Below are 18,459 nucleotides of genomic sequence, written 5' to 3'. Positions count from 1 at the left end.
ATAGTATTTAACATGAGGGTTAGGGTTCTGCTGTCGGTAAAGCTCCTCAATGATGGCAAGCTGTATGTCTGGTGTATATTATCTGATAGTATTTAACATGAGGGTTAGGGTTCTGCTGTCGGTAAAGCTCCTCAATGATGGCAAGCTGTATGTCTCTGGTGTATATTATCTGATAGTATTTAACATGAGGGTTAGGGTTCTGCTGTCGGTAAAGCTCCTCAATGATGGCAAGCTGTATGTCTCTGGTGTATATTATCCGATAGTATTTAACATGAGGGTTAGGGTTCTGCTGTCGGTAAAGCTCCTCAATGATGGCAAGCTGTATGTCTCTGGTGTATATTATCCGATTGTATTTAACATGAGGGTTAGGGTTCTGCTGTCGGTAAAGCTCCTCAATGATGGCAAGCTGTATGTCTCTGGTGTATATTATCAGATTGTATTTAACATGAGGGTTAGGGTTCTGCTGTCGGTAAAGCTCCTCAATGATGGCAAACTGTAAAGCTCCTCAATGATGGCAAGCTGTATGTCTCTGGTGTATATTATAGTATTTTAACATGAGGGTTAGGGTTCTGCTGTCGGTAAAGCTCCTCAATGATGGCAAGCTGTATGTCTCTTATGAGATGTATAACATGATGTCGGTAAAGCTCCTCAATGATGGCAAGCTGTATGTCTGGTGTATATTATCCGTCTCTGGTGTATATTATCTGATAGTATTTAACATGAGGGTTAGGGTTCTGCTGTCGGTAAAGCTCCTCAATGATGGCAAGCTGTATGTCTCTGGTGTATATTATCTGATAGTATTTAACATGAGGGTTAGGGTTCTGCTGTCGGTAAAGCTCCTCAATGATGGCAAGCTGTATGTCTCTGGTGTATATTATCTGATAGTATTTAACATGAGGGTTAGGGTTCTGCTGTCGGTAAAGCTCCTCAATGATGGCAAGCTGTATGTCTCTGGTGTATATTATCCGATAGTATTTAACATGAGGGTTAGGGTTCTGCTGTCGGTAAAGCTCCTCAATGATGGCAAGCTGTATGTCTCTGGTGTATATTATCTGATAGTATTTAACATGAGGATTAGGGTTCTGCTGTCAGTAAAGCTCCTCAATGATGGCAAGCTGTATGTCTCTGGTGTATATTATCTGATAGTATTTAACATGAGGGTTAGGGTTCTGCTGTCGGTAAAGCTCCTCAATGATGGCAAGCTGTATGTCTCTGGTGTATATTATCTGATAGTATTTAACATGCATGTTTTTGATATGTCTATATACAGTAAAATAACATTTCAGTCGTGTGGATTCGCTGCAAATGTCACTTTGAGAAAAAAACTACTATAGCCAGGCTCAAAATTATAGTCTGGCCATTTTACCCATGGCAATGTTTTTAAAATACTGCTGTAGGCGACAGATTCTTGAGTTAGATCCCAGTAAATCATGCTGAGCTGTCATAGTCCTATGAATTAGAATGGAATTCATATTTCATATGACATTTTAAAAGTTGTTGCATCCATACAGAAGACAGACGGTTTTGCTGAGTGAGAATATCATGGCAATCAAACACTCACTCTCAGATTTTACTATCTCTGATTTATTGTGAGTTTTAAGATGAAACCCTGGATGATGTCTTTTGCTATTCTGTTTGAAAAATCACTATTGTCAGAATGGTTGAATGGTTTGTGTTTTTACCCTAGATTATATTCCTTTTAAAGAAAATTCGGTTTAAAAAAAAAGTTTATCAACAATTTTCAGTCATTAGAAATTTGACTATCAACCACTATTTAACGTAGTAAAATTATGTAGCGATCTCTGAAACTTGCAGAGTGAATCATGAGGTGAATCTGAACAATATGTTGCCTACCTTTCCTTTGAGGTGGTGACATGTGGTGTTCTATGTCTGTCTGTATTACATTTTTTGTTTAGTTGTGTTTGCTAGAACAGTCTAGAGATTTCATGCTCACTTTTGTACAACAGGTGAAAATCAGCTCAAGGTACATCAGTTGGCTCAAGGTACATCTGCGGTAAAAGACACAAAGCAATTAGACAAACCTGACCTTACCAAACGACAGTCGGATCAAAGTACAAGTGATGCTGGAAACGACACAAGCACTCAACAATACAGCATGACACCAGATTTTGGGTTAGGATTTCTGTTCTTTCTTTGTTAACATCCTTGTGTGATCTTTCATCTTTCATGCATCCTGGTTTTTAGTACACACTCTAACTTACCCCTAATCCAACCAAATCAACCCAGCTCTACAGCCAACTCAACTTGACAACCAACCCACTCCCCAGCCAAAACAATGTACCAACCATCTCAACTCACCACCAACCCAACTCACCAAGCAACACAAAACATCAACTCAATCACTAACCAACACATCTCACCAACCCATTTCACAACCATCTCAGTCAGCAATAATTACAATTCAACAACCAATGCATAATACCAACCAAACCAACACAAAACACCAACTAACACAGTTGGCAACTGACATAAAACACCAACTAACCCAACTTACCAACCAACCCAGCTTACCAAGCAACACAACACACCAGCCAACCCAACTCACCAACCAACCCAGCTCAACAATCAACACAAAACACCAGCCAACCCAACTCACCAACCAACCCAGCTCAACAAGCAACACAAAACACCAGCCAACCCAACTCACCAACCAACCCAGCTCAACAATCAATGCAAAACACCAATCAGCCCAACTCATCAGCCAACACAAAACACCAATCAACCTAGTTCATCGAGATTAACCTCAAGTTCAAGTTCAAGTTCTTTATTCACATTAAGCTTTACAGCTCATCGAGTGCAGGCACAATACGAGGTTAATCCTCCCAAGGCATTAAGCTGTTAGCAGATCTGAAGGGTTCCGAGGAATTTTGCTCGGTAAAAAAACAAAACACAGTTGGACCTTTTTCCTTCAATTCAAAGTGAAGATCATTTCAAAGTACGTATTTCTTGGTCTCCACGGGGCGGGACGTAGCCCAGTGGTAAAGCACTCGTTCGATGCACGGTTGGTCTGGGATCGATCCCCGTCGGTGGGCCCATTGGGTTATTTCATGTTCCAGCCAATGCACCACAACTGGTTCTTAACCATATGTCTGACGCCATATAACCGTAAATAAAATGTGTTGAGTGCGTCCTTAAATAAAACATTTCTTTCTTTCTTTCTTAGTCTCCATGAGCTCGAAATAGATCACAATACACAATTAGGGTGGGAAAACGTGATGATAGTCGTTATTTTGACCGCAATTCCGTTCTGAGCAAAATTCCTCGGAACCGTTCAGATCTGCTAACGGCTTAATGCCTCAGGAGGATTAACCTCGTATTGTGCTTGCACTTGAGGTTAATCTTGATGAACTACAATCAACCCTACTCACCATCCAACACAACAGTAAATCGACCAATCTTGTTTCATTGTAAACTAACTGCCAGTTGCAAGTGAATGACTACATTGTAAGGGAAAGAATTCATGTAATGTTATTAGTCCCCTACAGGTCCAACCGGAGGGGACTATAAGTTTCATCTCCGTCCTTCTGTCTGTCTGTCCATCTGTCCCACAAATAGTTTTCCAGACTTTATTTTTATAGTGCCTGAAGATAGTGAGCTGGTAATAATTTTGTGTATAGCTTTTCTATGTACTGTTACAGATCAAGTGTGACTTTCATGGTATAGCTTTTCTATGTACTGTTACAGATCAAGTTTGACTATCGTGGTACAGATCAAGTGTGACTTTCATGGTATAGCTTTACCATGTACTGTTACAGATCAAGTTTGACTATCGTGGTACAGATCAAGTGTGACTTTCATGGTATAGCTTTTCTATGTACTGTTACAAATCAAGTTTGACTATCGTGGTACAGATCAAGTTTGACTATCGTGGTACAGATCAAGTTTGACTTTCATGGTATAGCTTTACCATGTACTGTTACAGATCAAGTTTGACTATCGTGGTACAGATCAAGTGTGACTTTCATGGTATAGCTTTTCTATGTACTGTTACAGATCAAGTTTGACTATCGTGGTACAGATCAAGTGTGACTTTCATGGTATAGCTTTACCATGTACTGTTACAGATCAAGTTTGACTATCGTGGTACAGATCAAGTGTGACTTTCATGGTATAGCTTTTCTATGTACTGTTACAGATCAAGTTTGACTATCGTGGTACAGATCAAGTGTGACTTTCATGGTATAGCTTTACCATGTACTGTTACAGATCAAGTTTGACTATCGTGGTACAGATCAAGTGTGACTTTCATGGTATTTGCTTTTCTATGTACTGTTACAGATCAAGTTTGACTATCGTGGTACAGATCAAGTGTGACTTTCATGGTATAGCTTTTCTATGTACTGTTACAGATCAAGTTTGACTATCGTGGTACAGATCAAGTGTGACTTTCATGGTATAGCTTTTCTATGTACTGTTACAGATCAAGTCTGACTATCGTGGTACAGATCAAGTGTGACTTTCATGGTATAGCTTTACCATGTACTGTTACAGATCAAGTTTGACTATCGTGGTACAGATCAAGTGTGACTTTCATGGTATAGCTTTTCTATGTACTGTTACAGATCAAGTTTGACTATCGTGGTACAGATCAAGTGTGACTTTCATGGTATAGCTTTACCATGTACTGTTACAGATCAAGTTTGACTATCGTGGTACAGATCAAGTGTGACTTTCATGGTATAGCTTTACCATGTACTGTTACAGATCAAGTTTGACTATTCATGTACAGATCAAGTGTGACTTTCATGGTATAGCTTTTCTATGTACTGTTACAGATCAAGTTTGACTATCGTGGTACAGATCAAGTGTGACTTTCATGGTATAGCTTTACCATGTACTGTTACAGATCAAGTTTGACTTTCTTGGTATAGTTTTATCATGTACTGTTACAGATCAAGTTTGACTTTCATGGTATAGCTTTACCATGTACTGTTACAGATCAAGTTTGACTATCGTGGTACAGATCAAGTGTGACTTTCATGGTATAGCTTTACCATGTACTGTTACAGATCAAGTTTGACTATCGTGGTACAGATCAAGTGTGACTTTCATGGTATAGCTTTACCATGTACTGTTACAGATCAAGTTTGACTTTCATGGTATAGCTTTACCATGTACTGTTACAGATCAAGTTTGACTTTCATGGTATAGCTTTACCATGTACTGTTACAGATCAAGTTTGACTTTCTTGGTATAGTTTTATCATGTACTGTTACAGATCAAGTTTGACTTTCATGGTATAGCTTTACCATGTACTGTTACAGATCAAGTTTGACTATCGTGGTACAGATCAAGTGTGACTTTCATGGTATAGCTTTACCATGTACTGTTACAGATCAAGTTTGACTTTCATGGTATAGCTTTACCATGTACTGTTACAGATCAAGTTTGACTTTCATGGTATAGCTTTACCATGTACTGTTACAGATCAAGTTTGACTTTCTTGGTATAGTTTTATCATGTACTGTTACAGATCAAGTTTGACTTTCATAGTATAGCTTTACCATGTACTGTTACAGATCAAGTTTGACTTTCATGGTATAGTTTTATCATGTACTGTTACAGATCAAGTTTGACTTTCATGGTATAGCTTTACCATGTACTGTTACAGATCAAGTTTGACTTTCATGGTTTAATGGTGATTTAGTACTTTTTAACAGTTACATGTATGGTCATTGAACTTAGGGCATATGGAAATTTGTTTTCCTGACTTGTTTCCTCAAGATAATTAAGGTGAAATTTTTGTGTATAGCTTTATCATGTTCTGCTACAGATCAACTTTGACTGTCGTGGAGATTTATCACTTTTTGGCACTTGAATATTTGTTCAGCCCAATTGAGTACATGTATTGCTTTAGCAGTACTTTCAGACGGCTTATTTTCTGGGGTGTCAAATACTGTTAAAAAACATTCTGTCATTATTAGAAACATGCAAAATCATCAGGAAGAATTCATTTGTTTTTCTCTGGTTTTGATTGTGTTTTTTTTGATGGCTTGTATTGTAGATCATTGTGTATTATAGAAGGGTTTTTCTTTTGTGACAGTGGCAGTGATTTTGAAGACATTTCTTCTGCTGCTGACCAGCCTAGCCCACCTGAAGCTGACACGCACAATCCTCGTCATGACGAACAATCAGATAGTCGTATTCCAAATAAAAAACCAGTCAAAAAAGGCCACTGGAAGGTAATTATTATGTTGCCGTGTTTTGAAAAAGTGGTATTGTGTAATATAGTTGTGTAGCGAATAGTATCCTGCAATTGTTTATCTATGACATAATAATAAATTTGAAATGTCATGACCTTAACGGCCAGCTGTTGAACAATATCTTGTATTGTAATTGTGTTTAAATAAACATTTTCAAGTTTAAATAACTTTTTGTCATTTCACTACCCATGTGGTTATTGAGCACCATAGTTTAAGTTTTGAATAGTTAAAATGAAAAGACAAGTATGTGTCTATTCTGTGAAAGACGATTGTGTTATTATCATGGTTAAACTTTTATACATATGTATACATCAGAAACAAATCAGTATTGTGAGAAATAACTGATAGCAATCCACAGATTGTCTTTCCTATTTCTATTTTGCCACTAAAAGACACAATTTAGAAATTATTTCCATGTTCATGTGGTTTGAACTCTTGAAGTAATCGTGAATGATAGGTCAGGATTAAGTTTTTTGTTCGCAACGCACGTGTTACGCAATCTTCTCAGGTGACTGCACTAATTATGTTTCTAATTGTGTTTGTTGTATTTCATGTGGTGCTAAAATTCTTACTGACACCATTTTATCATCTCTCAGGATTTCATCCTGTCGGAATTAAATGAAACTACTAAACATCCAAATGCACTGACATGTAGTAACAGAAAACTTCAATTTTAAATACGATTCTTTAATAGCAAATTAGTGCAGTAACTGAATCGGTTATGACGGATAAATACCAAGTAACTTACTAACTGATTCCGCATACTACTGCTTATTTCGAAGGCTGCTGTTTCACTTTAGCACAGTTGATTTTATTACTTGTTGAAGCTCTTTCGCCCCTAACCATAGATGAGGGGTAACAATTAGAAGTTAATTGTTGTTTTGTTTAAATACACCACTAGAGCCCATTGATTTATGAATCATCAGTTATTGGATTTCATACATTTAGTAATTTTGACATAGTATTAGAGAGGAAACCTGCTACATTTTTCCATTAGTAGCAAGGGATCTTTTATATCTACCATCCCACAGACAGAACACCACATATCACGTACTTTGATATACCAGTCATGGTGGAATGAGAAGTAGAGAGTACATAAAAATCCATTTATCCCAAGTGATGCTTCTACAACAATTTATCTTGCTGACATGTTAGCTATATATAAGCAAGTAACTATAAGAAATTAAAATAGTATGTTTTGTTTAACGACACCACTGGTACACATTGATTAATCAATCATCGGCTATTGGATGTCAAACACATGGCTATTCTGACACGTTGTCATCAGAGGAAATCCGCAGAATTTTTCCTAATGCAGCAATGGATCTTTTATATGTACTTTCCCACAGACAGGAAGGCACATACCACAGCCTTTGTCCAGTTGTGGTGTACTGGTTGGAACAAGAAAAAACACAATCAGATGAATGGGTCCACAGAGGTGGTTCGATCCTGCGACACAAGCACCTCAAGCTAGCACTCAACTGACTGAGCTAAATTCTGCTCCCTATAACAAATTAATGCCAGGCAACAATGAAAACATGGACCGGGCACAAAATTAATATTTTAAGCTACATTGTGCCTAAACTAAGAAAATTAGGAGCAAAATATTTATTTCAGGAAAATGTAAAAGTAGCTGCAGTAATTTATGACAGCCTACTGATTATGCAGTACTGTTGCATGTGTATAAAAAAAGGTTTGTTTTGTTTAATCACACCACTAGAGCACATTGATATCAGCTATTGGATGTCAAATATTTGGTAATTTTGACTCGTATTCATCAGAGGAACCCCTTACATTTTTCCATTAGTAGCAAGGGATCTTTTATATGCACTTTCCCACAGACAGAAAAGCACATATCACAGCCTACGACCAGTTGTGGTGCACTGGTTGGAACAAGAAAACCCCCAATCAGTTGAATTGATCCACTGAGATGGTTCGATCCTGCAACACAAGCACCTGGGGCAAGCACTCAACCAACTGAGCTAAATCCTGCCCCTGTATGTTTATAATGCACTGAGTCTGTGTTTACAAGCCAGTTCTTATGACGTGCAAAGTTGAATTAAAAGGACCAGTATTTTTATATATTACTTGCATCAAATTTAATCAACTGTATTAAATTATCGCTTTTCATAAACTGTAAACTTTATTAAAACGGCAAATAACGGAATTTGCCGAAATGGGAAACAGAATTTGCCAAAATCTGAAACAGAAAATCATCCCCTCTACTTTTGTCTCCACTTATATATATATTTTTTATCACAATTGGTGATTGTGGCAACCGACAGGCAGATCCCTGCGTATTTATCTATCTACAGGTGGCTACTTACTTAACTACCTACCTACCTGCTCCCCACATATGTTAAATGTTTAATGAGAGTATATATGTTTTTCAAATTAAGCTGTCTTTTGTTTTTTCATAGGGAGTTGAAAAATCTGAGTTGGATACTGTTCCAAAGTGTCAAAGTAATTTTCAGCCACTCAAGTCTTCTGACAAACACATTGTAACGTTTGCCCTACCGGTAAGTTGACATTTAACAGGTCTTTATTAGACCTATATCAGGGTTGAAAATTAACATGAAAACCAAGGTCGCCAGCAGGGCCAGTTGAAGAAAAATCTTACTGGCCCTTCTCAAATTCAACTAGCCCTCCAATTATTACATTGGAATTTAACTGCATAGCTAAAATTAAAACTAGAGTGTTTTTTATTGAATAATAACCGTTTGCGTTAAAGAAATTCGATGAATTGACATTTAACTTCATAATGAATAAAGTAAAACTTTATGTAAAAACATGTCATTAAGTTTTAAACCCGTACCAACTCAAATACATTTTTTTTTAAATGACAAAGAAATCCAGTATAAACAAACATGTTTTTTTACAAAGTACCATTAAATTAAAGATATTTAATCTCATTTTTAATACAGGGTAAAAGATAATGCAGTACAAACAGACTAAAGGTGCATGCTTTAGTAAACTAGTCTGGGAGTGGCAGTCCTCTCAAGGCCGTAGCTAGCAGTGGGGCAGTTGCCCCCCCCCCCCCCCCCCCCCCCGAAAAAAATCCGGAAAGCATTATAGAAAATTCTCTTCTTAACTGTTTAAGGAGTTTTAGACTATTAGCTACTCAGTTGCTCCCCCAAACAAAAAATCCTAGCTACGGCCCTACTAGTCTGGTGGTGGCAATCCTCTGGCGATGCAAGAGGGATGGGATAAATTTTGTGGTGATGCAAGAGGGGTGAAATTCCCAGCAAATGATTTCCTCAGGAGTGGCTGTTCTAGATAGAGGTCCATGGGATCATCCACTATTTTGCCAAATGCCCATTCGACTATAATTTTGCAGAGATACGGCCCTGATCACGTATTACGGTTGTTTCATTCAGATTACTTTGGATGTTCCATCAATTGCCTTGAAAGTTGTATCACAAAAAAAGAGGTAACCTATGCAGTTTGATTGTAATTTGTGAAGAATTTTTGTTTTAATTTACATTGCACTTTTACACCCAATAAAATGTTATTTGAGATGGTATGGGTTTAAAACTTAATAAATTAATATGTTTTTATATGAATTTTATCTTTATTCATTATGTTGGCGCTGTCAAAATATAGAACATGTTCTATGTCTTCTGATCTGTAGTTAGCGCCAACTTAGACGCAGTGTTTTTTGTCACATTCGATTCAGTATCTGTGTTTCTTTTTTTAACTAGTATCATATTCGCCAAGCACTAAAATCGATGGTCGCCCAACGGACTATCTTTCTAAAATTCTTAGTCGCTCTTAGCTAATAAAGGTCGCCATGGGCGACCAGGCGACTGCTAATTTTTAACCTTGCCTATATTAGTCTACTGATACACAGAGCGTAATGTATCTACTTGGTAGATTGCTGCTCAGAGCCAGAATCGGCTCCATTAGTCAACAGACTAGGTTTAGTTTAGGGTGTATACTACCAAATCAAATCCCATAGAGGTATATACACCACAGATATAAATACTACCACCCCTCACCCTTAAAGTGAAACAGAAAAAATTGAGGGTCAAGCTGCATATTTCAGAGATAACGGGAAGCAGCTATGACTATCCTAGTTCCGCACAAAATTTGTGTACTTCTTTTTTTACAGGTACCTCATGCATGTTTCAAGCACAAGGTTATTTGACACAGTGGTATTGCATACATATTTTGCCCAGATAAAACTTAGAATTTATTTATAACCAACATACCGGTAGTCAAATTTATCACCAGTCTCAGGACTTGTGGTATTGATTGCTCTATCAAAAGTTGGGTGCACCTCAAACTTTGACCCAGCTGGAAATTATTTGGTTTAGTATTACGTTTAGGTAGAAGAGAATATATGAGAAAGTGTGGGTTTGTGAAAAACAATTTATGAGATCTGTGGAGTTGGGTTAATAATTTATCATAGATCCATACTTTCAATTTTCATTTCCCAGTAGTCAACTACAGTGTACATAATGTTTTGTTTGTTAATGGTAAATTCCTTCATATTTTATTTGGGGCATTACAGGAATAATATAATGGCATGTATAGAGCTGTCTGTAATGTATCTACAACTAGCAAATCATAGGGCATTTTACTTAACAGAGTTATTGTGTCTGCCTATTGTCTTAAAACAAGGCTTGACTTTTTTGTAGTTTTTTTTGTTTCAATTTTTTTTTTTTTTTTCTTCTCTGCTAGTTATTTTTGGTGATATGTTAAATAGAAATAAAAGCATGGTTAAGTAATTATTGTTTTGATAAATTGGAAATGTCAATCATTTCTTACTTTGTCGCATTAATTATCGCATTATTTCATGATTTAAAGTACATGAACTCAAATTTAGTTTGTAATATTTTCAACAACAGAAATATTGATCTCAGTGCAGTTAAAAGAAAATCGAGATTCAAGAGAATATTCAATATTTAATAATGTACTTTATTTGTGGTTAATTTATATTTTTTGGACAACACTAGTGGGATTTATGTCCAATGTCTAAATGATTAATATTTTAAACAATATTTTATTCATTATTTATGTTTGTTTAACAGTACCAGTATGATGTCAATCATACAACCAAGCCACCGAAACCACACCCACTTAACTACATAGATAAGTGGGATGCTGATCATGTTCGAATGCCGTGTTCCAATGAAAATCAGTATCCAACAGAAACAAAGGTAGGCTTGTATAGAATAACATGTGATAAACAATCACAGTAAGGTGGAGGAAAGAAGGAAGAAATATTTTATGTAATTACATTTTTATTTACAGTGATGTGGTATCGGACATACGGTTATGGATGACGACATAAATGATTAGAATGGAAACCTGCTGCCCCAACTCCTTGTGCTACTCTTTTTCAATGAGCGTCAGAGATATTTTATTTGTACCATCCCATGTTCTTTATTACACCAGTTGTGGAACACCAGTTGGCAGAAAAAATAAATAGTCTTTTGGACCCACTCAGGGAATATTTTGTTTTCAAAATCTTGATTAGCGATACTTCAAATCGATTAAAAATTTATTAGACACTACTGTTTAATGTTTTAAAACTTTGTAGCGATCACTGCCACTGACGGGGATTGGTCCTAGGTTGATTACACATAAAAAAAATGTCTTACTACTGGGCTATATCTCATCCCCAGCATTGTAGAGATGCTACTGCTGTACATTCAAAGGATGAGCTGCATAGATATTTTAAAAACATGTTTTGTAAGAGATTTTAGAAATTGTGGTTCTAAATGGGTTTTTCAATAATTTATTTTTTGACTGAGAAAGTCAATAATTTGTTTTATAATTAGAGAATAACTAACGAGCTATGGGGAATTATGAATTATCTGTCCCGAGTGAATGAATGTTGTAACATTTCCAACATTCATTCACGATTGACAGATAATTCGTAGCGAGTTGGTTATTCTCTTTATTACCCATTGTCAATTTTAACTGATTTAACAACAAAAGTAACACATACAAAAATATTTTAAATAAATCGTAATACCCGACATGTGACACAATGTAAATAGCAGATGACATAATCGTACGAAAATATTTGTCTTACAAATTTTTGGGGTGTTTTTACCAGGTGAATTTCTATTTCACCTGTTAGGTCTAAATTAAATGGACTGCTTTTTGTTTTCGCAGGCTGCTATTTCGGGGCGGGACGTAGCCCAGTGGTAAGGCATTTGCTTGATGCACGGTTGGTCTGGGATCGATCCCCGTCGGTGGGCCCGTTGAGCTTTTTCTTGCTCCATCCAGTGCACCATGACTGGTATATGGCTGTGGTATATGTTATCCTGTTTGTGCATGATACATATAAAAGATCCCTTCCTGCTAATCGAAAAAAGTAGCCCATGAAGTGGCGACAGCGGGTTTCCTCCCTCAGTATCTGTGTGGATCTTAACGATATGTCCAACGCCATATAACCGTAAACAAAATGTATTGAGTGCATCGTTAAATAGAACATTTCCTTGCTGCTATTTCAAGCCCTGAAGCTGGTTTAATCACAGCCAGCCCCCAGTATTTGATAAATCCGTAAGTTACTGTTATTAAGAATGCATGGTTTGGGATGTTGGAAATAATGGTTACTTGTTCATGGCTAGTGAGACGGAATTTGATTTAGTTGTCTTACACCTTGCCATTGAGCTGCTGAAACTAATGCTGGATGGGAGGTGTATTTCCGTTGTGTGGTGTTGTTTTTCACTGATGTCCACAGTAACTGGTGTTTTATTATTATTTTCTAAAGGGCAAGACACGTCTACAGCCGAGATGGAACCTGATCCAAGAATCTCTTCTTGGAGACCTTTCAGGACCGTTTGAGTTAGAAGTAAGTTTCACTCGTCACAGTAACACTGGATACATAAAACATTTGAGATATTAAACATTTTAAGAGATGGCTGGGTATTCAGAGTTCTACGATAGTGAATGCTTTGACATGTCGTTATGTATAATATAGTCAACATCATTATTTCAGGCATCATTTTCACCAGCAACTACTATATTTATCTCGATCTTCCGTTATCTCGAGCCAATTGGTTTGCTTCCTTGAACATCAAGATACTGATCTTTCATCGCATATCAAGGCTCAAAATTGACATGGAGAAAGAGGAAACTGCTGCACAAAACACACAATGAGCTTTCTGATAATTAGATTCATGAGCCACTTTTTCATCTTTCATCTTTTGTTTACAACTATAGAATCAATACCTGTTTTCTAGAACTGTTATGTTATATTTTATGTTATATACGTGTAATGTGCCACTCATTGTTACGGGGTGGTCAACTCTAGAACAGATAATCTAGTTTTAATTTGAATTTGAATTCTAGAATTGTTGGTATTATGCAACTATAGAATTATATCAATACCTGTTTTCTGGAACTGTTGGTTTCCATTTTTAAGTATTATGTAACTATAGAATTTATATCAATACCTGTTTTCTAGAACTGTTATGTTATATTTTATGTTATATACGTGTAACGTGCCACTCATTGTTAAGGGGTGGTCAACTCTAGAACAGATAATCTAGTTTTAATTTGAATTTTAATTCTAGAATTGTTGGTATTATGCAACTATAGAATTTATATCAATACCTGTTTTCTAGAACTGTTAGTTTCCATATTTAGAGAATAACTAATGAGCTACGAGGAATTATGAATTATCTGTCCCGAGTGAATGGATGTTGTAAACCCGAGCCTTTGGCGAGGGTTTTACAACATTCATTCACGAGGGACAGATAATTTGTAACTCCTCGTAGCGAGTTGGTTATTCTCTTTATTACCCATTGTCAATTTTAACTGATTTTTAATGTAAAAATTCCTCTGCAGTCTACAACAAAGCCATCAGCCATTACGTCATATAATCTTACGCACATTACATGACGTAATGTAAGTGACGTCATAGCATAACGGCGTTCTTTTTACAGCCAAATGTTTACAGTACAAAATAATACGACTGTATTTGCATTTGAAAATAATTATTTTTATATATTACTAAAGCCGCTGCTTATGAAAATATACCATTTCATGTTTACGAAACAAGTGAGTCCATTTGTTTTTGTAAATCTTTGTATATCGTATAACGTATGTGTAATCTGACTCATGAATGGAAACATTATATGAATGAAAGTGAAGTTCCGGCCATAACAAGCAACCAACCAAACATCGTGATTTTTAAGCCAGCCAATCAGTGGCTGTAGAAGCAATCTGCACACTGTGCAGAGATCGAAAAAATATTACCCCGTATATTTGAGCCCATATGGGTAATAATTAAGTATTATGTAATTATAATTAAGTTTTCTAGACCTGCTTCTCAATTTCTAGCTACTGTTTCAAGATTAAATTATGAGAAGCAAATACTAAGTTTTCTTTTAAAATTATTATTATTATTATTTATGTTTTTTTATATATATACAACTTGTATGTAAATAAACAAATTCCCTGGATGTTTTGTTCTTTCAGGATGCCATTTTGTCCTATAATCAGCGTTACAAAAACAAGTGGTCATTCAGGTCACTCAGACACTATTTTATGAAGGTAATCAATAATAAAACTTACTATAAGAAGACATGTACTACAAAGTTGTTTTCTTTCATCTTCAGGTATATAGGACAGAGCTGTCCCATGAAAGAAAGCTAGGAAAGATGTTTCAGGGCTTGAACTTAACTATGGCACTGACAGCAATTGTCGTTGTTGAGATATCAATTGCCATAGGCCGGGAGCATCACTGCCATCGGTGATGATCCTTGGCGATGGCAAACTGTATATACCTGGCATATATTTTGTGCTAGTTTTTCAACCACGGTGACGTTTTTAAAATATTGTCGTAGGTGACAAATTCTTAAGTTTGAGCCCTGTATTTCTTTCTTTCATCAGACAACAGTTTTAGATAAATATTTTGTCCCTTCATTATAAAAGCTGTCTTGTGATATGACATATGATGGAGTTTTATATGATTCCTTACAAGCAATGATGATTTGAAAACAAAAGACTTTTAAAAACAATTTGTGTAATAAATGTTATAGTTAACAACAAGACACTGTTATATCCCAATTCTAACGCTACAGCTACAACTTTTCTGCAATTTAATTCTATTTCGATCTGCTTTCACCTTCAAAACAACAAAGAGAATACTCTATTCTGTTTTTGCCCCATATCGGGGTTTGTGTCCCCTACAGTGATTTTAAATCTATTAACCAATATATCTTTTCAACTTGGTGTGGTAGCGAACAAGCTTCCTTCTGTCAAGCCAGTTCTTGGAGAGTTGCAGTCCTACAGCCAGTATAGGAAGGATGAAGTAGTCTTGTGCCATGCCTGTATCGGCCATACGTATTTGACACATTCATTCATTTTAAAGAAAGATGTGTGCACTGTCAGTGTACTCTGATGGTACACCACATTTTGGTGGAGTGTACTCATCTCAAAGAAACTAGAAAATATATATATTGTCAAAGAAATGTAATGGAATCCTTTCGATTCCATTCAGAACTTTTATTACAATATTTACGTGATACTGACGTTTATTCTAAATGTTAATTTTATCTCTTTTGACTCCCAATAGCTGATGTATTTTTCATGCTGGAGTGTTGTTAAACATCTAATCCAGGGTGTGCACTTTGCGGTCGCCCGATCGCCCATGGTGAATCAAAATAGCATCGGGCAAGTCAAAACCTTATCACGTGTCGCCCGCTTGGCAACCAAAAATTTCTGCATATTGTATTATGTATCAAATACAAATAACTAATATTTGTAAGAGATCGGTAAGTTATTTTTTATTTATTATTTTCAGCTGGTTTCCTGTTAATATCTGTGCAACCAAACCCATATATAGGACATAATAGCGACCACTTCCCCATTATATCGAACAGTCTAAAACCATTCGGAATGCCTTGGCCGGTTTTGATTATGTATTCAGAAAATGTTGGCCATGTACATGTATTCATAGGTTCAGTTGGAACACCTTGGCCATTTCCATCTTTACTTTCCATTTAGTTACAATCGGAACAACTCGTCACATTCCGCTACGGTATGTTTCATAAACAGATTTTGTTTACAAGGCTGTGGCTTTCCGAAGTTACATTGTTACATCTACTATACTACACACCCAATCGTCACTGCCAATGATGTCAACAACAGCTATCATTGCCTGTGCACGTACGAGTGTTAAATAGGAATGCTGGTCAACTCGCCCCAAAGCCAACTTGCCTGAGTGTTTAGATAACTCTCCCCAAACTTTACTGTCCATAAATAATTGTGACAAAATTAAAAATCGACATCTACAACTTTGGTGTCATTTTATTTATTAATATTACAGTGAAACTCCACTATTACCACCGCTTATTAAATGGTTTTATATTGGGGAGATCTTAATATCAGATAAATAATAATCTATTACAATGAACTGTCAAGCCTAATTTAACGACGTTCGTGAGTTTGTCCCTTATGTCCTTAAAGGAATGATCAGGCAAGGCTTTTGGACTCCCGACTGGTGTGCATATTCAACAATATTTAATGCACATTAGCTTAAAATGTTCGTATATTAATTTTCAAAATGGTAACGATATGAGTTGACTAAACAGTGTGGGGTGAGTTGACCAGCATGGGGGCGAGTTGGTTTTGGGGCGAGTTGACCTGCTCCCGTTAAATACTGATAATTATGCCTTTAACTTGTGTTGTATGTTTATTTTTGTAGTGGATGTGATTATCGTTTGTATAGATTGCTGTCAGCTTAGTAATTTGTTTTAATTCCTCGTCACATGTTCATAAAAGCACCTTATTTATACTAAGACCAGACTGTGGTAAAACATTCCAGATGTTTGACTGTGTGGGTCCCGTGACAACATATTAATTAGAATTTAATTACAACAGTTCATAATAAAACTAAAACAAGTTCGGTTTCCTTCTTTTGTGTTGTTATTATTGTTTGTATGATATAATAACAAGTGCAATTTAAGTAAGTTCTTTTTTAAAACGAAACTCGGTCGCGGGCCATTCAAAAGTTGTACGGGCCAGTCAAAGTGTTCTTGTGAGTGGCCCGATTGGCCAGTCAAAATATATCCCAAGTGCATACCCTGTAATCTAATCTAATCTAATCTGAAGCCGACGAGAAATTATATATTTGGCAACAGAAATATTTTGGAATCTATTCAATTCCACTTAGAATTAATGTTAAAGTTTTTGAAACACTTTGATTGGTATACAAAATTTTAAAATATACTTACCTTGATATTTGTATTGTACAAGTACATGTAGGCCTATTGAAAATTGTTGGATATGCAGTTATGAAATGCTGACAAATATATACAAGTCCAAGTGTTATAAATTGAATATGTTAAATGCAAAAGCCCCTGAAAACTGTAATTCTTAAAACATGATTGTATTTTGCCTTCCAAATTGTGTATAAACCTTGTGGTATGGGGTTAAAATGTAATAAATTTGACTATATTTTTATAAAATGTTGAACTACATGTATATTCATTATTACAGTGTTACATGTCAGTTCAGTGGTTGCCTAGTAACACAAACAGAAGTCCTTTAAAGGGACAGTCCTGAGTTTGCTGCAATTTTTAAGATGTTATCGACTAACAGAGACTTTTTAATGACTAATTACATATTTTTTCTGCATAAAATATTAGTGGCTGTATATTAAACATGGTTCTGATCATTAAATTTTATTTTATTTCCCAAAATAAGTTTTTTTCGTTCATACAAAATTATTTGAAGACAAAATCCAGTTTGGGCTTCTTACAAATATTAATATGACCAGAAACACATTGAATATACTGACACTGATATTCTGAACAAGAAAATATATTTAATGCATATTTTTAGACGTTAAAAGATTTTATTAGTCGGAAACACCTTACAATGCAGGAAATTCAGGACAGTCCCTTTAATGCATTGTGAGCACAATTTGGGTCTTTGTGGTATAAGGGATTTTCTTAGTGCAAGTGATTAAAGTATTTTACATGATGGCAAAATAATGATGTTTTGTTTTCTTCTTTTCAGCACACTGAAGATAGTGAAAGATTTGAATTCTTCGGAACAACCCTAAAAGCTATGGTTGAGTTAGCTTTAAAACTACCGTATCTGTGCACAAAGGTAAAACTTGTGATCTGTGAGATCAAAAAAAGTTTGTTTTGTTTAATGACACCACTAGAGCACATTTATTGATTTATTAATCATCGGCTATTGGATGTCAAACATTTGGTAATGTTGACATTAAGTCTTTGAGAGGAAACCCTCTACATTTTACCAT

General features: G+C 35.9%; 1 protein-coding gene across 4 annotated transcripts in view; it reads left to right on the top strand.

The window, feature by feature from the left end:
• Window positions 1-18,459, top strand: part of LOC121379864 (poly(ADP-ribose) glycohydrolase-like) — a 67,608-nt gene that overhangs the window by 8,862 nt on the left and 40,287 nt on the right. For all 4 annotated transcript variants that reach the window (XM_041508519.1, XM_041508520.1, XM_041508517.1 and 1 more), the window contains exons 5-11: window positions 1,968-2,133; window positions 6,065-6,203; window positions 8,645-8,743; window positions 11,258-11,386; window positions 12,952-13,032; window positions 14,664-14,738; window positions 18,210-18,302. In XM_041508519.1, the coding sequence (XP_041364453.1) occupies window positions 1,968-2,133; window positions 6,065-6,203; window positions 8,645-8,743; window positions 11,258-11,386; window positions 12,952-13,032; window positions 14,664-14,738; window positions 18,210-18,302 (782 nt within the window). The remainder of the gene's footprint in view (window positions 1-1,967; window positions 2,134-6,064; window positions 6,204-8,644; window positions 8,744-11,257; window positions 11,387-12,951; window positions 13,033-14,663; window positions 14,739-18,209; window positions 18,303-18,459) is intronic.

The sequence above is a fragment of the Gigantopelta aegis genome, chromosome 8 (assembly GCF_016097555.1).
Source record: "Gigantopelta aegis isolate Gae_Host chromosome 8, Gae_host_genome, whole genome shotgun sequence".
NCBI lineage: Eukaryota > Metazoa > Mollusca > Gastropoda > Neomphalida > Peltospiridae > Gigantopelta > Gigantopelta aegis.
Note: the sequence above shows the minus strand (reverse complement) of the source record. Positions and strands in the feature narration are given on the sequence as shown.